At 43.1% G+C, this 24,967-nt stretch overlaps 1 protein-coding gene across 1 annotated transcript; it reads left to right on the forward strand.

Annotated features, from left to right (window-relative positions):
* Nucleotides 1–236: 236 nt before the first annotated feature.
* On the forward strand, nucleotides 237–17,206 carry LOC142895070 (stromal cell-derived factor 1-like). The gene is made up of 4 exons (XM_076035835.1): nucleotides 237–349; nucleotides 3,869–3,986; nucleotides 15,999–16,082; nucleotides 16,410–17,206. Exons 1-4 carry the CDS (start codon nucleotides 283–285, stop codon nucleotides 16,453–16,455), a joined length of 315 nt encoding a protein of 104 aa, XP_075891950.1. The 5' UTR covers nucleotides 237–282; the 3' UTR covers nucleotides 16,456–17,206.
* The last annotated feature ends 7,761 nt before the right edge of the window (nucleotides 17,207–24,967 follow it).

Below are 24,967 nucleotides of genomic sequence, written 5' to 3' on the forward strand. Positions count from 1 at the left end.
CATTAAGGACGTGGGGGAAAAGACAGAATAGCAAAGAATTCCCTGCACACTTTCTCCTCCTTGATTCTCAGCCAACACTTTTCACAATGGAGGAAGTCTCTGCTTACTGGCTGCCCTTCCCTCTCCTCTCCTCTCCTCTCCCTCCTGAGAAAGTGGGACTCCCCCCTCACCCTCTCCTCCCTCAGCAGGAGCCTTAACAGGCCTGCAGCCCGAGCTGCTGCTCAGTCTGGCAGTGATTATTGTAGCAGAGAGAAGAAGAAGAAGAAGAAGAGCAGCTCCACCATGGACGTCAAGCTGCTCGTGCTGCTGTGTCTGCTGGCAGTGACCACACACGTCCCGTCCTCCGCCGGTGAGTCTCCACACTTTCCTTTTTTCTGTTATTTGGAGACAAGATGCTGCTCAAAAGATGTTGGAAGGAAAGTTGGATGTTGAGAAGTCGAGAAGCTTTGTCCAAAGTTTCTTTCTCACTGCTGCTGCTTGGAACTTGTCTGAAACTCGTTTCTTTTCCGTTTTAAAGTTTTAAAGTCGTCGTCATTCCTACGCGATATTTTTGGCGGCCTTCCCTCAGGTTTCATGCAGCTCATTTTCACTGATGCGCAAAGTTGTGAAACTTGAGTGGAAAAAAAACAAAACTGTATGGTTTCATCCAGGACGGGATGATTTTGAAGGCGAGTCACATCTCATTTTAAAATACACATTTTTTTCAAAATTATAATGAAGTTATTTCAGACATCTGGGAGAAAAAAAAATCATTTAAATCTTTTAACAGCATTTATCTGCACCAAGAACATTGAACGTAAACAACATTTTTCTTTACATGTCTTTTTGCCGAATTCCCTTTTACGTGGAAAAAGCACAAAAAAAAACATCACATTCACTCTGAAAAATAATGCTTTGCTTTAATAATGATTTAAAATATTTGAGACAAACTGTCATCTGATGTTAACAGTAAATACCTGTTCCACGTTTGCCACGCTTACAAATCACAATATAATGTGACTGAATGACAAGTCCTGCTTTTTAGCAATCTACAGAGAGAGAGAGAGAGAGAGAGAGAGAGAGAGAGAGAGAGAGAGTGAGAGAGAGAGAGAGAGACGTTAATGTGAGTTCTCAGCTAGTTTGGAGGCTACATGGCTAAGTTTTGAAAACTAGCTGTGTTGTTATTGAGCATGCAGCCTGTGGCAAGTCTGGCGACTTTTATAGATTAATAAAAAAGTAATGATTGAGATCCCTGAGTCTTGATATATGGCTCACCTGTAATTTTCTTCTTTTAAAAATACTCTCTGACATCACGTTGTCCGGCTGCTCGTTTAGCCATGCTGACATTGCGACGCTCAAGATCAAACGCATTAACAATCAAAAATAACAATCATGTATCATTTGCATGTTTGTTTGCCCTCAGATTTTATTATTTTTTTATTTTCTTTTTACTCAACATGTGTACTCTCTAATGAAGAACTAATTATATATAATTATAAATCATATTTCCAACATTTATTGTAAAAGGGGAGTGATGGAGAGGCGGGGATGGCAGTTTATCAGAGGGGGGGATGCCATCCCCCAGTGGCAAGGAAGAAAAAAATAATTAACAGTTGGTTGTGTGAAGCCACTTCACACGGCTTTGCTGAGGCACTCGGGAGGTTTGGGATTGTTTTAAAGAGCACTTGTGCTGATTGTCCCCTGCCCTCCCACCTCGTTGAATTGAGGACCAGAACAGATTGAATGTGGAGGAAACTCATCAGTGTGTGTGTGTGTGTGTGTATGTGTGTGTGTGTGTGTGTGTGTGTGTGTGTGTGTGTGTGTGTGTGCATCCTCTGTTTAGAAGCTCCTGGGACTAAAAGGGTACCTAATAATGTGTCAAAACCTGTTGCAGTTCAGCAAAAAAATCATGATGCTGAATTTTTCGGTATCAGAATCAAACTGACAACTGTGTATCAATTGTAAAATTAGCAGCAATTTTTCCATTGAAATATAATAATGAATATAATTAAAGTTGGGTGAGTGGTTAGTGCTGCCGCCTCACAGCAAGAAGGTTGTGGGTTCGATTCCGGGGCCCGGACCTGGGACCTTTCTGTGTGGAGTTTGCATGTTCTCCCTGTGTCTGCGTGGGTTCTCTCCGAGTTCTCCGGCTTCCTCCCACACTCCAAAAACATGCATATGAGGTCAATTGAACACTCTAAATTGTCCGTAGGTGTGCATGTGAGTGTGAATGGTTGTTTGGTTCTATGTGGCCCTGCGATGACCTGCTGACTTGTCCAGGGTGTCACCCTGCCTTCGCCCTAAGACAGCTGGGATAGGCCCCAGCAGACCCCCGTGACCCTGAATAGGAATAAGCGGGTATAGAAGATGAATGAATCATAATTAAAGCTAAAAGCAGCGTTAGCGGGACTGAGCCGCTGTGGCCGCGGCATGCTCAAGAGCAGAGAGGCTACGTTAGCTTCATTTTTGAAAACTGGGAAACACTTCTAACGGTGCCATTTCTGCATCAAAACGAAAGATATAGGTATCGTCTGCAACGTTTGACCGAGTCAGAATAACAGTGGAGGCGTGGCCAGTGGCCAGTGGCCAGTCCATTAAAATTTTGGAGGGGGTTTCAAACAAGTTGAAACATCTCACTACCTGTTTGTCCAGCGTATAAAAAATAGAGAACAACTTGGTCTTGAAGCCAGGAACGCATGTTTTTTTTTTTTTGCATGTCTCTACGACATTCCTAGAGGGCGCTAGTGTGCATTGTAGTTTTGCAGTGTTTTTTTTTTTTAGCAATTTTTTGTGAATTTTGAGTGTGCTGCAACTTTAAAGGGCTATACAATGAAAATGCTGTAACATTTCTAAACCTTTCTTTTTATTTTGTCCTTGTGAAGGTCTAGTCTGTGTGATTGTTACGACTGGGGTCATGATCGTGCCCTCTCTCTCTCTCTCTCTCTCTCTCTCTCTCTTTGCAGCTGTCTCTTTACCTGCGCTGATGAGGCAAATGTGCAATATCAGGCTGTGGCACATAAAAGGCTGCAGAAAGAGGAAGTCTCTCCCTTGCTCTTTCCCTCGCTTGCTCCCCACAAGCATGCAACCGTAGGCTCTTGTGCTGGTGCGTCGCGCTCCTCAGGAGAGGAGGTGCTCTTGATTTTGCATTGTATTTAGTTTAGCGGGCCAGCTGCTTGATTACGTAAACGTAATCCTTTGTTTCGTGGAGTTCTCTTTTTATGTTTAACAAATTCTTCTTTTACCTTTTACATAAACTTTTGCTGCATCATTCACTCCCGTCCGACCCGATATTTCTTTTCTACTGTTACTTTTTACCCCCCTGGACTAAAGTGGGAATGTAACAGTCATACAGAAAGTTTCAGACTTGTAACATTTACGATTCTTTAGTTCTGCGAATGAAAGTGAAAATAGCTTGCTTCCAGTTGGTCAAGGGTCAAAGGTCAGAGTGGATGAAATGCTGGACTATCCAAGGAACGTGTGGGTCTTTGTCCCATAGTGAGGCTATTTAGTATCATGGTTGTTCCGGGAGGATGTTGAGCGATTTTTGAAAACGGTTGGGATCTCAAATGTTCTACGAATAACTTTTTGTCGTGAAGGTCTTTTCTATGTCATAATCCAAACGGGTCTTTTGCCCTGCGATAGACCTGCTATCTGTAATCTCATGAAATATGTATAGGATGACTTGGAGCCCTACGATATGATTATTATTATTTATCTGTCTATCCACTCATCCAACTGTTTTGTTTTTGTTGTTGTTTTAATGAAGAGGTCAGTGGGCAGAAATATACAAAGATCTGAAAAATGTGTGCAATGTGGGACCTTCAACACGTCTTACTTTCTCCCACGTCTGCCATTTATTCATTTTTCTTCTCCTCTTCGTGGTCCTCAGCGAAGCCCATCAGCCTGGTGGAACGCTGCTGGTGTCGCTCCACCCTCAACACGGTGCCCCAGCGCTCCATCAAAGAACTCAAGTTCCTCCACACACCCAACTGCCCCTTCCAAGTCATGTGAGTTGCTCACAAGCTTGTGTCTGTGATGCCTTTTCATGTTTGTTCTGCTGTGGGGAAAAAAATCTGACCTTTTTATGCAAGAAAAATGATAAACTAAAGTTGAAAGAGAAAAAGTTTATATTAATAATAATAATAATAATGATAAACTTTTATTTGCACAGCGCTAAATCACAACCAAAGGCGTCTCAAAGTGCTTTATACAATCAGAGATAACCAACCGGGCCCCCGGAGCAAGCAAGATGCGACAGTGGCTGGGAAAAACTCCCCAGTGGGAAGAAACCTAGGGCAGAACCAGACTCCAGAGGGCCATTATCTGCCTATGAGTAGTTGGGGTGAAATACAAAAATGGAGGAGAGACAGAGAAAGAGAGAAAGGAGCAGAGTGAGCCAGGGTGGCTGTTTGAGGTTTATTTAAGTGTATGTGTTTGGTCTTGAAGAAGTCTGAAAAACTTCAAAAATGAAATGATTTTTCAGTGATGCATAAAGATTGGCTACTCTGTGATGGATGAAACGCAGTCCATAAAAATTAGATTTGATCCAGAAATGCTTCAAAAACTCCTGAACATCTGTACTGTTTCTACCCGACACCGCCTTCGTCCAGACAAGCTAACTCCGGCTGCTGGCTTCCAATTTGAGATGTGTGTAAAAGCAAGGTGTTAGTCTTAGCATTAGCGTTAGCGTTGGCAGAGGAGTGAGGCATTGATGTCCCTCCATTCTTACTTGATGGAGAACAGTGGCTGGTTGATGTTTTGTCATAATTAAGGGTCAAAGTGATTTCCTTTGTATCCCCCCCCCGTCCCCCCACTCCCACTCCATTGGGGTTGAAGTCGGAGGGGGACTGGAGAAAAAACAGATGGCCAAGAGTTTCAAAGGTCAGAGGGCGTTCAGAGGTCAGAACGGGTGGCGCTCAGCCGCAACATCTCAATGGAAGCAGATGAAAGGATCCCCCACCCTGCCCCAGCCCACATCTGACCGTGTGGCCTGGGCCACTGTTGAGAGATAATCTTTGCGTGGGTGTAAATGTGAATTTTGGTAATTAATTTGAGCCTCCATAATTACAGATAAGAGCTTCAAGAGAAACTCAATCATGAAATCACAAAAAATCATTTTTCATCTTTACAATCCATAAAATCCTAAGAAATTCATGTCAACTTTTTTTCGAGACTGTAGTTTTAACACCAAACCTGCCAAAGGATGAAAAGTTAGCCAGCGGCAAAAGTCCCACATATTTACCTGTAAATGTCCACTACTACGTCTTGGATCTTCTTCTTCTCCTAATTCTTTTTTTCTTCTTCTTCTTCTTCTTCTTCCTCTTCAAATAAATAAATGATCAATCCCGTCCGGTCAATAAGTTGAGCCGTCGCTTCCTGTCGTTTCAGAACAAACGGTGTTCCTAATAAAGTGGCCTCTCTACGGCTGGTGGAGGCAGCTTTAAGAGTCTCCGCCGGCCGTAGGTGGAGACTCTTAAAGAGACTTAGCATCGAGCTGAGGCGAATGGAAACTGGAAGTTAAGACGTTTAACTGTTAAGTCCATTCGATCCTGATCTTCTGCCGCTGCAGGATTGGGGGTCCTGCGATGGAGGACCCAAAGATGTTGGGGCCAGAGGTCAGCAGCATCTTAGATTCTCGTTTCATTGATGCACAATCAAAAAAGTCAACAACTTCTTAAAAAGGGTACTGGATCGTCTCTGCTATTATTTTTTTCCGAAAGCCGCTTCGATCGCGCTCAACTTCTCTCTGCGACTGCTGAACGTCAGGAAAGGAAAAAAACAGGGATCTGTGATGGATCATCGCTGCAAATCCAGCGTCTTGGCCGTGATTCATGACTGGTGAAACGACCTCACATTGGGAAACCCACTTAGAGCGGGTGTGTGTGTGTGGGTGTGTGTGTGTGTGTATGTGTGGGAGGCAGAAACATCCCATCTTGCAGTGAAGTCGAGTTGTGGGAGACGAGTCGGACACCTTCTCACATCCACAAAAAAAAACAAAAAAACATCATCGCCTCAAACAGCTACTGAGACCTGAAAATATTTTGAAGGAAATTTAAAACATTTTGGAACATTTTTTAGCGCAAGCAAGCGATGGAATTAAATATAATAAAAAAAGAAATTGCAAATTGCAGCAACGTGACATCAAAGTTGCACTGTATGAGGATGATGATGAGGATGATGATGATAATGATTGTTGTGATTGTTTGTTACATGTTTTGACCACCGGGTGGCACCACCTATCGGTTGTCAGGTATAAAAGTGTAGCGTGAGATTGAAGTGGAGACCTTTTTTTGTAGCTGAGAGCATGTGATTAAACAACAAACAACATGAACATGACATTGTTCCAGGAGCAAATGGTTAAGGACAACATGGAGTTGAAACCGCCGGAAAGTTTGAAGCTACCAGGCGACGTCGAAGAAAACTGCCGCGCTTTCAAACAGCAGTTCCACCTGTATGTTGCAGCTTTGGGACTTGAGACCAAGCCAGAGGCAAGAAAGGCGGCGCTGCTGCCAACGATTTAAGGGCCACAGGCCATAGAAGTATTTAACACGTTCGTGTTTGACAATCCTGGAGACGATGAGAAGTTGGATGCGGTGCTTAGTAAATTTGACGCTCACTCTTCTCCAAAGAAACAATTACATTTTTGGGCACATGCAGGTTGAGTGCCACAGTAAAAATGAGTGCACCACCTATTGTTCTTTGTTGTGAATGAGGGGCGTGAATAACTTCTGGGTGACAGAGTCTGTGAAGAACTGGGGCTGGTATAAAAATGTAACGTTGCCGACACTATTTCCAACCCCCCCACCCAAGTGTGAGTTTGGCTTTCAAGAAATTCTCTTCCTCGGTGACAAGCTGTCTGCAAGTGGAGTCCAACCAGATCAAAGCAAAGCACATGCAATACAGAACATGCCAGGGCCCACTGACAGTACAGGCGTCCTACGCATCACGGGCACGGTCGAGTTCATAGGCAAGTTAATTCCCAATCTAACAGCAAAAACATTGCGCATCCGGGAGCTTCTGTACGGGAACTGTGAGTTTAAGTGGACAGTTAAACATGAACGCGAGTAGCAGGAGTTTCAGAACACACTGACCACAGTACCGGCATTGTCATTTTATGACCACAAAAAGAGGATTAAACTGTCTACAGATGCCTCCAAGGATGGCATTGGTGCTGTTCTACTCCAGGCTGAGGGTGAGCGCTGCAAACCAGTAGCATATGATTCTAGGGCTGTGACAAAATCTGAATGCCTGGTGTGTGGTTTGGAACGTTGGAACTCTGCCATCTTTCACAGCCGAGACTGATCATCGCTCACTGGTTGCCATCAATCATTTCAACACAAACATGACAATATTTTAAAAAAGTATGTTTTTATTTTATTTTTATTTATTTATTTTAGTCAGTGCTGTTTTAAAGTTGTAATTCCTTTTTTCTCTCAGAACCAGCTTCCCAAACAGCTGGAATGTTACAGGATGAACAGCTGACCAATCAGATGGAAGTTAATCAGTGGAGCTGCAGATCGAACACTCTCTATCGATACATTTACAGATATTTCTCAGTGCATCTTGGACTCGTCCCTCATCCCGTGCTGCCAAAAATGCTCCATCACTATCTCTCCTCCTCCTCCTCTGCTTGCTCGCCTTCCTGCCTTCCATCAACATTGCTGGCGGAGTCGAGACCAAACTGGAGGCATCCCCAGCCAAACTGGGATCAAAGTTGCGGCGGATGAAGTGACTGTGATTAAGTTGTTGTTTGCAAACGAAAACAGAGGGTGTGAACAAAGGCAGCCGGCTCCTGATTGGGGGCCTTTTTTTCGGGGAGCCAATTGTGTTTTGTTTTTTTGTTTTTTTTTGGCAAAAGTGACAAGTGATTAGTCAAGATGTGTGGCGCCATCTATCTCCATCCATTGGTGTATGATTGTGTGTGTGCATGGGTGAATGAGAGGCCTTTGTGCGTGGTCCCGTGAAGGTGCTGGAAAGCGCTATATAAGTGCAGTCCATGGAGTCCATTGCTGTGTCTCAATTCAGGGTCTGCACCCTTCAGACCGAGTGTCCTCCGTCTGAACGAAGTGTTCTTCAAGTAACCAGCCTAGAAGGACGGACCAAACCCCGCCTCCCCGGTAACCACTCGGGACGGTCTAGCCTTCGGCGTATTTCCTTGTTGCGTCACCGCTGTTTCCTCCTGCTGGCCAACCCCGGAAGTGACGTATTTATAGTATCAAGCTAACTATTGGTTAGCCATCTAACGATGCCGTTGGATGATCAAATAAGTAAAATCCTACGTTAAAAACTGGATACTTTATGTGAAACTTCAATATTTAGATTTATATGTCGTGTCTTAACCAGTACATGCCGCTAATTTCAGCTGACTTCCCAGGATCCTACGATGCTTTGCAGCAGCACGCAAAGCATCATGGGATACATAAGTACGCAAAGGATAGTAGCGGTGCATCCTTGGAATCGGCTAAAACAAGTGCGTATTTCCGAGTACGCATTTTGAGCGTCCTAAGCACCCTTGGGAATTGGGACAAGCCTTCGCGCAGTGCTATGACGCAACTTCCTTTCAAAATGCGCACTTCAAGGATGCAGACCCTGAATTGAGACACAGCACATATCTGTGCTTAGGGGTGGTTTGTCAGGCCTTCTCTGTGGGCCTAGATTTACTTAGCAAAGTAAATTTTCTCATATAAAAGATCATAAAGTTATTCTCCATAGTTTGGTCTTTTCACGTCCGATAATATCCACTTGGTCGCATTGCTTCCATTGTTGTATATTACAGAAGAGTTTTTATCCAATCATGTTTCAGCTGGCTTGTCATGGCTTGGCAGATTTCACGTTTCTTTAAATCTGAGGCCTTCGGAATCAATGTAGCAGGCTCCCGTTCGCTGTAAGTGAACCGACCACAGTCAGTTGCGATAGGTAATCAGATCTCAAAACATAGGAAGCCAAGACCAGCTAGCTGGCTTTATGCTGAACTTACATGGAAGCTTCCTGTGATTGGAAAAGCCCTGAGAACCCTAACAGACTTAACTCAAGTCGGAGATCCAGTTGCCACCGTGGGGAACCCACGAAAACTAGATGAGACGAGACTAAACCCCACGTGAATAAACAATGACTGGGACGAAATCAGGATGCATTGTAGTTGACTAATAAAGACGAAACTAAAATATTGTTCACTAAACAAAGACAAGGCTAAAATTTATGGTCATTTTAGTTCACAACTAAAACAGGACGAAAAAGGATATATATTTTATGTCTTCCCGTCTCCTTTGCGTAATGCGTACGCATCGCTCTGCGTAGCACCCGCTGTTCTCTACACACTCTCACACAGACACACCCTCTTTCAAATCCTCAGCAGGCTCACTCATTCACAGACAAATTTATGGCAGTATAATTTGGTGAAATATAACAAAGTTAAATGGCCACGCCTCAAAGGGGGCTTGGAAGAAAGAGGAGAGTTGATGTGTGGAAGCATTTTCGCTACCTGGACGGGGAGCACAAAACCAAATGTTTAATTGTAGCCGAAGGAAAGCAATGTGGATACAAAATAAGTGGGAAAACACAACAAACCTGAAGAGACACGTCACCGTTCATCACAAATAAATGCGGGTAAGTTAATACAAAGTTCGTCGTTGTTAACAACATATCAGCAAACCAACGTGGTGTTGCGTGTCAGGTTAACTTACAACAATAATGCTAAAACGATCCCAAGCTAATGCTAGCTAACTTTCGCTAGTTTCTTAGCACGTTGGCATTTTAGCATGTAGGGACCATAGTCACTTGTTGAGAAAATTGTGTGTGAAGTTAAAATGGTGCTACTGTAGATGCGTTATTCTAGTCAGGCAACTATGGTTTCAGATGGATTACATGTTGGTTTAAGGCAGACAAAAGTATGTGGTTTATACCTTTTTTATTCTCCAGGACTTTGCATTCCAATGTTTTATTTAATGATATATAATGCTATAGATCTTCAAATTAATATCAAAAGGACATTGCAATTGTGTCCATATAAAGTATGATAGTTTGTATATTTTTAGTATTAATTAATTGTTAAATTTAGTTTTTACAGATACCCAGGTTGTTCAACAACAACAACAACAACAACAACATGTTTGACTACTAATGTGTGTCTTTATTGAAAGGATGAGAGAAAATGCTTTTTAATATAACTTTAGTTCAGATGGATATGTTCTGTATTATTTGCTGACAAAAAAGTGAACAGTTAAAGTAATTGTCCTGACTAAAACTAGACTAAAATGTCAACAGTTTTTGTTGACTAAACTAGACTAACAAAAATAATGTTGTCTTGGACTAAGATAAAGACTAAAATGCTTGACATTTAGTCGACTAAAACTTGACCAAATAAAAAGAGGATAAGGTTGACTAAATGTAATAAAAACTAACAAGGGCAATTTAAACCAGACTAAGACTGGACTAAACTTTAAAAATGGACGGTAAAATTAACACTACGGTGATGTAATGTGTAAGTGTGATTCTGTATGTTGAGGCTGTTATGAAGTGGCCTTGATGTGAAATGCACGTTCCACCACTGCTTCTCCCAAAGAAGAAACCCCCCCCACCACTCTCCGCCAGACATGTGGACAACTGGAGCCGGCATTTGAAACGCCAACCCTTTGATCATCAATTCACAGCCTGCTCTACCAACTGAGCCACAGCAGCCCCAATAATAATAGCAGTAGGATGATTGCTGACAGTATTGTTTTCGTTAACGTTTTCACGGAAAGAAAAACTCAAGCGGCTTATCACATCGACATTTTTAAACAGAGGAAACACAGTCCGCTTTTACTCGGTAGGAAACGTCTTTCCTCGCCTCCTACCGTTAGTCTACATGTGCACTGTCATATTTCCTGGTCTTAGCTTTCGTTTGTCTCATTATGTCCGTCTCTCTCCGCCTTTCTTTTCATCCCCGTTAAGTATTTTTTTCTCATGTTGTCTCGAGGGTTTGTTCATTGCACTTGATATCTCCTGCTGTATGCTGTGTGTGCACATGCTCGGCATAAAAACCCTACACATGGAGCTAATAGCTACTCCCTGTGCATATTCTGACAATAAAGCCCCAATTCCACTGCCCAAAAAACATGTTTTGTTTTTTTTTTAAATAATCGGCATTTGGTGGTGGTGGAATCTGCTCACCGAGCCGTGCTGACAAAATGGACCAGACGCCGAAACAATTGCGGCACGGCGGCACTGTCTGGCGGCAACGACGTCATCGTTCCACGACAGTCAAAAGTGACCAACAACTAAGAACACTGGCCACCGCCGGACTCTTGAATTCTGTAGAACTTCATCATGCAATCTCAGCGCGATGACGTCAGTAGACACGCAGCGGTGAAAGCGGAGGGGGTGCAGCTTGCCGGCGGGGGGGACACCCCGCTGGGTTTGGTGCGTGGACACGGAACTCAATGCCGATTGCTTCCGCGACATCCCGCGTCCAAAAACATGGTGTCATCCCGCTAATTTTAGTGGAACAGAGGCTTAAGAGTGCTACTGCCATCTATTGTTGTCTAATCACACATAGGGGGACGCACCCCACTATTTGTGAAGGACTGCCGTAAAAGAGGGCCGCGAGCGGCTGCTGCACGTGTCACGTGAGCAGCAGCCAGAGTGTACGAGAGACTTACTTCAAGCTTCACAAAGTGAAAAGCAAAACAGCATAGTGCAATTTGTGCAAAAAAAAAAAAAAACATGTCTCAAAGGGTGGCAGCAGCACTGGAAACTTCAACAGCGTGAACTCGATCAAGCATTTGTGGGAGCATCATGGAAAAGAATATACCGTATTTTCCAGACTATAAGCCGCTACTTTTTTCCCACGCTTTGAACCATGCGGTTGATGCAAAGGTGCGGCTTTTCTGTGGATTTTACTTCACCCGCCAGGGGGCGCTTCAGCAGGAAGTGATGAACAGTGACAGGTGGTTTCTGGGTTCAGTGTTCATGAAGCGACTTTAATGGTTCCAGTGCGCATGAAGAAAAAGTGGACAGGATCTGCGGTGCAAGTCCAGAGTCTCACACTCGGAGCCGCCGAACCGATCCGCTCCACGGACCCGTTTCCTGACTAAACACCTGCGGCTTATAGTCCAGTGCGGCTTGTATATGTACATATTTGTTTTTTCCCCCTAAATTTAGCTGCTGCGGTTTATATTCAGGTGCGCTTTATGGTCCGGAAATTACGGTACACAAATGACGTGCGCAAAGCGGAAAAGTGAGCCACAACAAATACTACAGGAAACTAATGAGAAGCACCAGAAACTCCCCCGAGACAGCAACAAGGCTAAGCTGATAATAGATTTATTTTTTTTTTTTTTTTCAAAACCATAATCTACGCAGCTGCAGGCAATAGCACAACCCATTCACAACAACTGGAGTAGGCTATGAATGGGCTATGAATTGGGATCGCTTCTTCTTTTCAGCAGCAAACGAAAATGGCTGAGGCTCCTCCCAACTCCTCCTGTGCTGAAACAGATGACTGCTCATGGGGAAGAGATCTTGATGGGAGATGGACTGGCAATACGAAGGAGGAATGCTTTACAGTTAAATTTGACTTATTTTGCACACCTGGAATTTTAGAGTCTTTCTTTTATGAAGAAACAGGACACATGAAGGACTTAGAATTCCTGTCACGTCATGCCAACTAGAAATTGACATGATGTCGTGTGTGGTGGCACGAGAAGCATCACTATTCTGAGTCGTACTTATTTTTTTTTTATCTGTATTCCCTTTATTTAATTCCTTTGTAAAAGTCAGCCGTCCCGCACTTTATTGATTGTTTTTCTGAATGAAATGGTGTTGAAGTTTCCAGTGCTGCTGCTAGTTGTTTTTTTTTTTTTTTAATTGCTGAAAGGAGAAACAGGATCAATCCCTTGAAGCTGAGGCATTTAGTTTTTTGAATGACAATCTTGGCTAAAACTCAAAATATTCAAGTGAACGCTGTTTTTCATTTGTTTTGCAAATTTTAGTTTTTTATCTTTTGACGTTTTGTTGATGTGTTCTTTCACGTGCACTTAGTGATGTGGGGATGGATGTTTGTTTTCGTATTTACCGTCATTTCCGGACTATAAAGCGCACCTGAATATAAGCCGCAGCAGCTAAATTTAGGGGGAAAAATAAATGTGTTCATATACGAGCCGCACTGGACTATAAGCCGCAGGTGTTTCGTCAGGAAACGGGTTCGCGGAGCGGATCGGTTCGGCGGCTGCGAGCCTGCGACTCTGGACTCGCACCGCGGATCCTGTTTGCGGGGTCCCGCTGGTCACCTCGGTTAATTGGTATGGAGTCGGACCAGAACTCGACAACAAGAGCAAGACAAGAGAACATACAGACGAGAGCACGAGCGATCTAGCCAGATCGACTGCCGTTAACTTAAAAGCTGCATCATATGCAATTCTTGGTTTGTTTTTTTGTGCATGAAAACTTCCTTTGTGCAAACTGTCTTGCTCTCGTTCTGTATTTGGTTCCACATTTGCTTTCGTTGTTCGCGCGAACTGCCTGTCTCACTCTTTCACGAGCCCACCAAAAAAATCCATAAATGGAGAAGGTCCCCTAGTGGCCGTTAGCTGTAAAAAAAACCATAGATTAGCCGCACCGTTGTATAAACCGCAGGGTTCAAAGCATGAGAAAAAAGTAACGGTTTATAGTCCGGAAATTACGGTAATATTTATTTTTACAGCACTGTGTTCCATACCGGATGTATAATACTAGTGATGGGCATTCCGGCTCTTTTTATTGAACCGGCTCTTTTGGCTCGGCTCACTAAAAAGAGCCAGCTCTTTCGGCTCCCAAACGGCTCTTCAAATTTTTTGGTACCTAAAATAATTTATTACCAACAGTAATAAAAGATTATGCGTAATATGAATTACTAATGTAAAAAAAAGAAACATGGACTATATCCAATGTTTATAATATAAACACACCTTTATTTATACACTCTAGAGCAGTGTTTTTCAACCTTTTTCGAGCCAAGGCACATTTCTTCCACTCAAAATATCCCGCGGCACACCACCAGCTGAAAATGTGAAAAAAAAACCTTATATTAACAATATAAGTGTTATATTGTTAATATAAGCTTTTTTTTAAACATTGAAGAATGACATTATATTATAACGTCTTGAACAGGAATCAAATAAACACAAAGAAAGTATTTTATAATCTTTCATATTTATACTCACTCAGTGTGAAACCTGGGCCTGTTTGGATGAACACAGAGCTGATATCCTGGCAGGAATCGATGAAAGACACACACAAAGCTCTTCCTCCACAGCTCTCAGTCTTTCTCTGTTTTTAGTTGTTACAGCAGTCAGGCTTGAAAAGCTCACCTCACACAGAGAGTGAGCTCCTCTCGCAGCTCATACACACGGGCCAGCACCTTGCCGCGCGACAACCATCGGACCTCCGTATGAAACAGCAAGGTTTTATGCTCCGCTCCCATTTCCTCGCACAAAGCTGCAAATATGCAGCTTTGTGCGAGGTCTTGACTTCACAAAGTTTACCATGCGCACAACATCATCCAACACAGGAACGAGGTCTGCTGGTAAAGTCTTGGCTACGAGGGCTTCGCGGTGTAAAAAACAGTGCGTAATGATCACGTCTGGGTTTTTTTTCCTTCACTCTGCTTACAAAGCCTTTGGTGCGCCCGACCATGGCTGCAGCTCCATCAGTGCAGACACTCATGCAGTTTTCCCACTTAAGTCCTCCCTTTTCCAGATATTCTGATGTGACCCGAAAAATTTCCTCTCCTGTTGTTTTTTCTGGCAAAGCCTCGCAAAATAGAAAGTTTTCTCTGATTGTGTCTCCATCCACAAAACGCACATTGGCCAGGAGTTGAGCATGTCCACTTATATCAGTAGACTCATCAAGTTGCAAGGCAAATTTATTACTGATAGGGATCTTGTCCAACACCACACTTTCGATGTCTGCAGACATCTCATTAATACGTCTGGAGATTGTGTTATCTGAGAGAGGGACTTTGGCTATTTCTTTAGCCGCTTCGGGTCCGAGCGTCTCATTTACAATGGCTTTGCAGGCGGGAAGTATTAATTGCTCTGCCACAGTGTGGGACTTTTTTGATTTAGCCACAAGTTCAGCGACGTGGTAGCTACTTTTAAGGGCTCTCTCGTTTACTTTTGCGGTTTTTCTCATGAAAGTTGCCTGTTTCTCCGTGTGTTCACGCAGTCGAACAAAATACTCCACATTTTTCTTTTGAACTGAGGGCTGTTTCGTTTGGAGATGGCGTTTAAGCTTACTAGGGACCATAGCACTGTTGGAGAGCTTTTCACCACATACCAAGCACAACGGAGTCGGTGCCGTTGCATCTCCGGTAAAAGTAAATCCAAATGAAAGATAGCTTTCATTGTATTGCCTCACGCCAGAAACTTTGCTCGACGTCACCGTCTTTGCCTCCACTCATACTAGGGCCTTCATCTGGGTCCGGATTTTGTCCAGGGTCCAGTTCAGAGTCAGCATTTTTCCTCTTCAAAAACTTATCCATCACTTTCAACCGTCGTCCCGCTATCCACAATCCACACACCTGTCGCTGCATCCATGCGTCACTAATTCGCTTGTCTCCAAGCGCAAGGCAATTAGCTACCTGCTGCTGCCACCTACTGGTATGGAAGAGTACTACATGATTACTCTGCCAGGCGCTAAGACTGCACAGGCACACAAATCGAATAATTTCCCACGGCACACCTGACAATATCTCGCGGCACACCACTGTGCCGTGGCACAGTGGTTGAGAAACACTGCTCTAGAGTGATAAAAACTAAGATAGTAAGTGCAAAAAACAAATGTTAAACACGTCACTATATAATACATATCTAATGTTTTTGATATCATGAACATTATTCATTAATTTTAGCACATCATTTGGTCATAAAAAAAGTAGCAGCAACAAAAATATTTCAGGATCTACTTAAACTGGCTGAAAAGAGCCAGAATTCCCGTCACTGCTGTGATTCTCTGGAGACAAACTCGCCACTGATTTCTTGCACATCTGCCCCACCTTGCAGTGCTAAGCTGAAGAACAACAGGGAGGTTTGCATCAACCCCGAGACCAAGTGGCTGCAGCGCTACCTGAAGAAGGCCATCAACAAGTAAGGAAGAGAAACAACGCAATCTCTTCATCCGGCTATTTCTATATTTTTAAAACACTTTTCCAACTCCTTCACTCTGACTTAACGTCAAAATGCTGTTCCAAATTGTTGTTCCTCAATTTTCTGTGTGTTTCACCCGTCGCTGTAAAGGACAGATAAAAAACATACATAAATACACTAAAGTGTTTTTGCGTCACAAACATTCTGGAGGGTGTGATATCTTGACACGATACGATGTGACATTGAACTTGCTGAGCTCAAATGTCCGGGACATCCCTGAAAGGCTCATGAATGACCTTCATTGTATTCATTTGTCCTTGTTCTCAGGGTGAAGAAGAGCAGGAGACAGGCAGGCAACAACAAGCTCCATTAAAGACGTGCCAGCACCCCCTGCTGCCAACCCTGTATACCTCGCTATCACTGCTATGGATGTATGTATATAACCACCTTGTATGTACCCCAGCACTTCTCTGGACCACTGGCACATAAGAACGGCACCGCCAAAACAACAACAACAACAACAAAACCAACAACACAAGAACAGCAGCAGTAGCAATACCAGGTTCCCCCAGAGACCCACAGCTTCCTGTGTGACACGCAGGGCCTTGTTGGATAACCACCATAACCGTAGCCGCCTTCACTTCCTGTCCCGCTGACGCAGAGGAGACGAGCGGCCGTGAGACTTCCTGTTTGGAAAGCGTGCAGAGACGAGTGAGTCTGGAACGGATGGAGGTGTGAAACAAAAGCCTCCTTCACTTCACTGATGGATGACAAGACTCAGCTGGCAACAATGTTGCTGTTGCTTCAGGGCGTGGCTGTGAAGGTCAAAAGGTCAATGTGGAGTTTGACGGTGAGCGGGGAAACGTGCAAGGGAACCAATCAGTGATGGCCTTTGCAACAGACACACACACACACACACACACACACACACATTCAAGAAGCAGGCGCAGACGGTGCTAAATATTCAGGATAAGCCAATGGAAAGAAGTTGTTTTTTCACTGTCTATTTTATGCAAAATTGATGGAAATGTTGTGTCAAATATATTTATATATATATATATATATATATATATATATATATATATATATATATATATATATATATATGTATATGTATATATATATGTATATATATATATGTATATATATATATATATATATATATATATATATACATACATACATATATATACATATATATATACGTATATATATATATATATATATATATATATATATATATATATATATATATATATATATATACATATATATATATATATATATATATACATATATTTATATATACATATTTATATATGTGCACATATAAATACCAGTTGCGAACTATGTTAAGCGCTGTATGCAAATCTGATATAAGGCTGAGTGTATTTTCTGCCAAGGGCCAAACTGCACTGATAAAGAATATGAAGAAGTGGGACTGAAGCACTTTAATTTTTTTTCTACTAACTGGACGTATCAGTCAACTATTATCAAATGTTTTTATTGTGATGCAACCGCATAAAAAAAAACAACAACAACAGCAGAGGAACCTCAACAAACACTGATATGAGAATGTAGATGGACCAGCATTACACACTTGGTATTGTAAAATAGAGGTTAAAGGAACAGTGTGCAACGTTTAATGGAAAGAAATGGGACTGATTGAGTTTTAGTAAAAATGAAAAAAATTCTGGCCCCACAGCGTTGTGGGTCTTTTGTGTGTGCGAGTTTGAAAGAAAGAAGCAGGATGAAGCATCAAAAAGTGGTGGTTAGCATTAGCACATTAGCACCATTACAATAGACTTTCCCGCTGCTGGATGCTGCTGAATCTTGCACGCTTGGCCTTTAAATTTGACGGTGGAAGATCAACGAGCGACTGCAGTGTTTTTTACGTCAACACCAACATCAGCTGATCCATCGGTCACACAGGAAACGTGATAACACTCAACTTCCTGTTTGTCATCGTACCTCTCGATACTTTTGTCTTTGGAACTATTTTCTTTTATTTTCATTTTTATACTTACTAACCGCCTCTCTAGTTTGCTGTATGTCCTCAGCTTCTCAGTGTGACTGACTGACTAACTGTGTTTCATTACAGTTTTTCGCAAAAGAAAAGCGATATTTAAAAGATTTCGACAAGGAACAGTTGCAATTTGCAGGTATTTCCACAGAAGGCTGCGAAGTGCATAATTCTGGTAAAATCTCGTCCAATAAGATTAACAAGAATTAGGTTTGCTTTTGTTTGTTTACGTAGCGCAAAGAAATGGTTGTTATATTTTTTTCTCTTCGATTAGTTGTAAAAAAATATTCTGTTTTCTCCTCTGTCCAAACATAAAGCGCCGTTTTCACTTGAAGCAAACTGGTCACGTGACCCCATACGTCACGTCCAGTGGCGCGTAAATGCATTGTACTTTTAGCGATATGCCTCTGTATCGACATGTCTGGAAAAACCACCTCATGAGTGTAAAAAACTTTTAGCAATATTTGAGTGGTTTTTCGAAATGTAGGTGTTTCCATTACCAGTTTTTTTTTTATTGTGATATTTAGGTTTTGCGCCATTCTCGGGGTAATGGAAATGCAGCTACAGACTGACTGATTCACTGACTCACTCACACAATTACTGACAACGCGCTCCAAAATCTACTTTTCAGGCCGGTGGTTTTCTAATTTCCTGCCGCCGGTGAAGAGTTTGAAAAAGAGGAAATGAACACGTGAGGCCCATGAGCAGCAGGCCTGTGGGATATTTTAGCGCCACGTAATTGTTAAAAAAAAAAAAAAAGAAAAGAAAAATTCATTTGTTCTGCTTCATCACTAATCCTGGCTGCCACACAAGCTCTGCTCATTTTTTATAATCCGTCAGCTCTAATAAATCCGACCATGTAGAGCCAATTCATTTTTATGGTACAGCTTTGACCTCTGACCTTTGCGTGGCGATACGAGGGCCATGAGACCGAGACTGGACGTGGTCCAGCAGGTTTCACAGGGGGGGGGGGGTTTGGACCTTTGGGCTTTTTTCCCCCTGGATTCCTGAACTCAGCTGGGACCGTCGAGGCAGCGACTGACAGACTCCTGAAATGTTTATTAAGAAAGCATTTATATTACACAGACTGAGGCCTCAATTTACTGTGTGAAATATTCTATGGTGAAAGAAGAAGTCCAGCGGGCCATTCAAGTCTCACTGACGGATGAAGAGACACATCGAACAGCGAGACGGAAAAAAAACAACAAGAGCAAAAATTTCAGGGCGCAGCATCAGGTCACACTAGTTGTGGTTCCAGCGAGCATAACACCGGTTATAAAAAGGCCTGACTCTGTTTAGTACAGAAAACCAGTATTACTCATTCTGTTTTATATTCTCCATTTTTTACCCCCTATTTCTTTGTGAGTCGGGAAGATTGCAAGTTTAAATTGTCACACGCAGGTGTGACAGTGGCGGTCCGGTCACTATGCCTCCAATTGATCATGCGCCCTGGCTACTTGGCCAAATGGAGCTCCCTTTGGCTGAATGGTTAAAGCGCGCATGGCTGTTACTCGGGAGTCTGGGGTTCGAAGCCCGCCCGGGCCCCTCAGCGCCTTGCCACACAAAGACAACACTAGATGGAGCATTTAGGTAATATTAAATGCTACATTGTTCACAATGTAAACAAGTTGTGTTGTTATCGTGTGACGGCATGACGGTTAAGTTACTACTGATTTATAAACAATTTTAGCTTGCTTTCCCCACTAATGCTGCTAGCATCATAGCTAGCTAGCTGAACCATGGGTGTATTATAAGAACTGGATACCAGACTGGCAATGTGGCAGCACACCAGGTACTATAGCAAAAAAAAAAAAAAACATGGTCCCCAAAAACATTTTCCCGATAAGACTGCAGTACAAAAATAAACGCCTTCACGGCTTGCTGCTGCTGTGTGAAGAGAGTCAAAGAAACAGCAGCTAAACATCATTTACCAGAAAACAACTCCAGTCACAACTTTGTTTATTAGCATTTGCTGAGAAACATCACAGCAGTGGGAAAAAAAGGGGGGAGTGGGATTTGACAACATCATTCACGGATGGCTTTAGGGGACGTTGAGAACAAAAAGCTCCCACTGATCCCAGAGTCGTTCGGTCACCGGGCCCTTTGTTGTTCAGTGGACGACCTCCTCTGCTGGCACTTAGCGAACAAGCACTATTAGCATTGTTAGCAGAAGGAAATAAGTGGAAACTCAGCCGGCGCTCTGACGTTTCCCCCCCAGAGGCAGAAAACACTTTTCCTTCACTGTAAAATGTTGGACAGCTGCTCAGTGAGGTTTCACAAGTTCACAGATTTGCAGGCTTATTGTGTGTGTGTGTGTGTGTGTATATATATATATATATATATATATATATATATATATATATATATGTATATATATACACACATATGTATAAATGTACAAATGTGTTCATATACAAGCCGCACTGGACTATAAGCCGCAGGTGTTTCATCAGGAAACGGGTTCGCGGAGCGGATCGGTTCGGCGGCTGGGAGCCTGCGACTCTGGACTCGCACCGCGGATCCTGTTTGCTGCCTTTAACTTAAAAACTGCATCATATGCAATTCTTGGTTTGTTTTCCACAATGAGGGTTTGTGCATGAAAACTTCCTTTGCGCAAACTGTCTTGCCTTCGTTCTGTATTTGGCTCCACTATTGCTTTCGTTGTTCGCGCGAACTGCCTGCCTCACTCTTTCCCGAGCCCACCCAAAAATCCATAAATGGAGAAGGTCCCCTTGTGGTGGTTAGCTGTAAAAAAAAAAAATAATAAGAATAAGAATGAGAATAATAAGAATAAGAATTAAAAAAAAAAAAAAAAAAGATTAGCCGCACCGTTGTATAAACCGCAGGGTTCAAAGCATGGGGAAAAAAAGTAGCGGCTTATAGTCCGGAAATTACGGTAAAAACATCTATTTTAGACGTCAGAGGAGCATGACGGAAATTTTTGCAACTTCATCGATCAAAATGACCGTTAACGATAAAGTCTAGTGTGACTCTGATGTACACACACGACTGTTCAAAAGTCTTAGGGTCACTGATTGAACTCCATTTTAAGCAGCCTCATGAAATAATCTACTGCAATGCTTTAGGAACATTACACGTGCAGGGAAATCAGTCAGGATGTGCTGAACACATTTTGGGATGGCTTTGACGGTTGTTGCCTTGAATGTCTCATTGAATGTGATTTTAGAGAATGAATGTCAAGTGTGCAATATACGAGTACAGAAGTTGCTTTAAAATTGCCCCCCCGAAAAGTGAACATTTTCTCAATTCTCTCAATCACGTTTAGTTGGATGTTGGAAATAGTTTTCATTCAACACTGTAATGTTTATGTACTTGTTAAGCACGTCTTGATTATAGTGCAATAATAATGACTGCACAGCATTCAAGATCATTATTACATAAAACTGCTTACAATGGAGTTCAATGCAGAAATGAGTCAGTGACCTAAAACTTTTGAACAGTAGTGTGTGTATATATATATATGTCTGTCTGTGTGTGTGTGTGTGTGTGTGTAGGCATTTCTGCTAACATCCACAGCACTTCCACATCTTGCTCGCACCATCTGGTAACAGACGTCACAGCTGCTCTTCTTTCTCTTGAAACAAACTTCCAGCTACTTCCAGGAAGACATCACATTCAATCGGAGCAGACTCCTGCTGGTTGAGGTTCACTTGGCCTTCATACAAGCCCAATTGCAAAGTTCAGGTTGTGAACTTGCTTTCCTAGGAAAAAAACACACTCAAAAAACCCTAAAAAACTTACATGTTTCATATGTTCACGTCTCCCACAGCCTCATTTTCAAGGTGCGACAATAAACGCAGTGCATGGACGAGCAAGCAGGTCAGTGCTGGAGGTCAAAGTTCAGACAACCGACACATGGCAGGAGGCGGGGATTATAATCAGGTCCAATCAGAGCTCAGTATGCAAAAAAACAAGGGTTGAGGACTTGTTGATGGATTCATCACAGTCAGATGTGAACCAAAAACCGCCCTCATAGCTACTGAGTTATTGTTTTATGAAAGCAGTCATTTCAGTGCGTGAGGTCATGGGGTCAAATTCCCTAAGGGGCTGTGGAATTCCATTCCATCATCACTGACATCACACTGAGTTTTGCATGATTTCTGAGTTTCACAGTCGGTTTCATCAGATGAGTCGTTTGAAGAAGGTTCAGTTGAAGAGTGCGAGCCCTTCCTTTGACTCGTCGGTCCGCCCGCTGGAGGCAGGAGGTATGACGTTACAGGCAGCAGCTTTGGGGCGATGGAGAGAACTTAGGTGGAAAACTGCAAATATAAGAAGAAGAAGAAGAAGAAGAAGAAGAAGATTTTTTGATTTTTGAAAAATAACATTTATTTGCCGCTCTCATTTCCATTCAATCAATCAAAACACATAAATAAATAAATAAATAAATAAATAAATAATTTTCTTGTTGTTTTTTTACACAAACACGTCGCTAAAAAATAGTTCCCCCTCTGTCACTGCACACAATGCACTGTTAAAAGTCCACATGTCACAAAAAAACCCCAAGTCCCCTGCCCTCCTGTAAAACATAAAATCAATGCGCAGCCTGGACTGGATGAGTTTTTTGCAGATGACAGAGGGGTCGACCTCTGCCCCATCAACTATCTTTCTCTTACGGCTCAACCACACCCCCAACTTAGCCTGGCTTAAAACAAAGTTTAAAACCTGGCCTTTCCTCTTGTTCTGGCGACTGTAGTTAAAACCAAAGATAAAAGAGTGTTTGTTAAAAACCTCCTGGCATTGGATAAAAACTCTATCTAAAAAACCAAACACGGACGACAGACGCTCACACAGATAAAAACAATGAAAAACAGTCTATCTCTTTGTGCAGAAGGGACAGGTGAGAAGAAGAAGAAGAAGAAGAAGAAGAGAGCTGCCAAACTCTCGCACATTGGGTGTGAGACTCACGCATTTGACTTGTTCCTCACGCTCTCACGCCACACCTCCGATTTCTCGCGCTGCAGGGCTGCATTGGCCATATGGTACCTTCGAAAGCTGTGAACATAGGTATACTGCCATCTGGTGTTGAGCTTCTGTACAGTAACAGGACCGCCTCGCACAGCAGGGGACACAAAACCCCTCCCCTCGTCAACGATCACACGTTTCATTGTCTCACATTAAACTGGGCCGTGGTGCTAAAAAGGTCGGGGACCACTGCTATAAACCACCACTAAATCTCACTCCAAGATTTTTGTAAAAGTTGGCAGCTCTGGAAGAAGAAGAAAAAAACTTTATTAGTCTAGTGTGGTGAGGTTGGTGTCAAATAAAAAGGGCACGAGATGCTAATGGAACGCAGTGAGTCTGGCTGGTTGCTTTCTGTCGAAGAGCAGAATTTATGTGGTGGAAGAAGCAGATTGTGGCTCGGCAAGCTGGAAGGATGTTAATGTCAGGGGTCAGAGGACAGAGGTCACAAACTGGTTGGAGACCATTGGTAAGGCAGCAGGAGCTAGCTAGGAGGAGTTAGGTGTACCCTGCGGCAGTGAGCACACTCACTGGCCACTATTTTAGGTTCCCGGCACTCGCAAGATGCACCCAATAAAGTGGCCACTGAGTGCGCATGCATATTGTTAACTGCAGACCTTTTTAGCAAAGAAGGTTCCAGATGTTTACAGGTTGCAGCTCACTGGGGCTCCAGCATTACACTGCTGGGGTCGACAATATAACTGGCCCGGTGGCCTGGGCGTACTTTAAAAACCGCCAGGGCCACCCGGAATGCTAAGACCGCTAGCCCGGTGGGGCCAGTGAAAAATAATGCCCTTAAAAGAAAACAAGTACAAAAAATTAATTCCCAGTGGGTCTGCGTTTTGCAATTACTTCTGTGAAATCATCTCGATAACTACTGCTAACACGTGACGTGATCTCAATCAAAGACAGCACTGACACATATCTCTGTCCAAACTAGCTCTCATTATGCTTTGTACAGTATGCTCGATATGCATGATACTGCCGCAGTCTCTGTGTCCCCGGCAGGTGATGACCACTGCGCCAGGAGCTGGATTGTGCTGTCCTGGGGGTCTTGGTGTCATCGCTTCATCCCACCACCACGCTTAGGACCTGGACTTGTCCTATTGGCAGATTGTCCATCGAGCTAGGCTCTTGCCTTCCAAAGCATGGACACTTACAGCCTACGTGGACAGCAGCCTTGAATTATTTCCTATTCTTTGTGTCTATATCCATTTTGTGAATGCCTGGTTGGTGTATCTGTTTTTCACTCTGTCCTGTCTGCCACCCTGGCTCACTCTGCTCCATTCTCTCTTTCTCTGTCTCTCCTCTATTATTGTATTTCACCCCAACTACTCATAGGCGGATGATGGCCCTCTGGAGTCTGGTTCTGCCCTAGGTTTCTTCCCACTGCGGAGTTTTTCCCAGCCACTGTCGCATCTTGCTTGCTCCCGGGGCCCGGTTGGTTCTCTCTGATTGTATAAAGCGCTTTGAGACGCCTTTGGTTGTGATTTAGCGCTGTACAAATAAAAGTTTATTCTTATTATTTATTATCTCGCTTGCTCCTGCGGAGCGACTCCTCGCCCGGCTTCATGTAAAACACCCAAACTAATCATTTTTGGAAACGCTGACATCACAGCTCTAAAGTCCACCCCCTGCCCTGCACCGTGAGGTGCAAGACGACCACTCACAACAGGAGCGTCGGGCAATGGACATGTTACTGCTGATCAGCCTGCGGTCTTCCAATTAAACCTCCATTGCAACAAACCGCAATCAATAGTGAACAATAACACACAGTGCTCGTGGGTCCATCGTGGATTGTGTGCAAAGTTAAAATAAACACAACATAAGCGATTCGCAAACCTCTCCTTTTACTTTTTATTGATTTTCTTTTGGGTCGGCG

The sequence above is a fragment of the Nelusetta ayraudi genome, unplaced genomic scaffold (assembly GCF_046127955.1).
Source record: "Nelusetta ayraudi isolate G7.1 ecotype Tasmania unplaced genomic scaffold, CSIRO-AGI_Nayr_v1 ptg000048l, whole genome shotgun sequence".
NCBI lineage: Eukaryota > Metazoa > Chordata > Actinopteri > Tetraodontiformes > Monacanthidae > Nelusetta > Nelusetta ayraudi.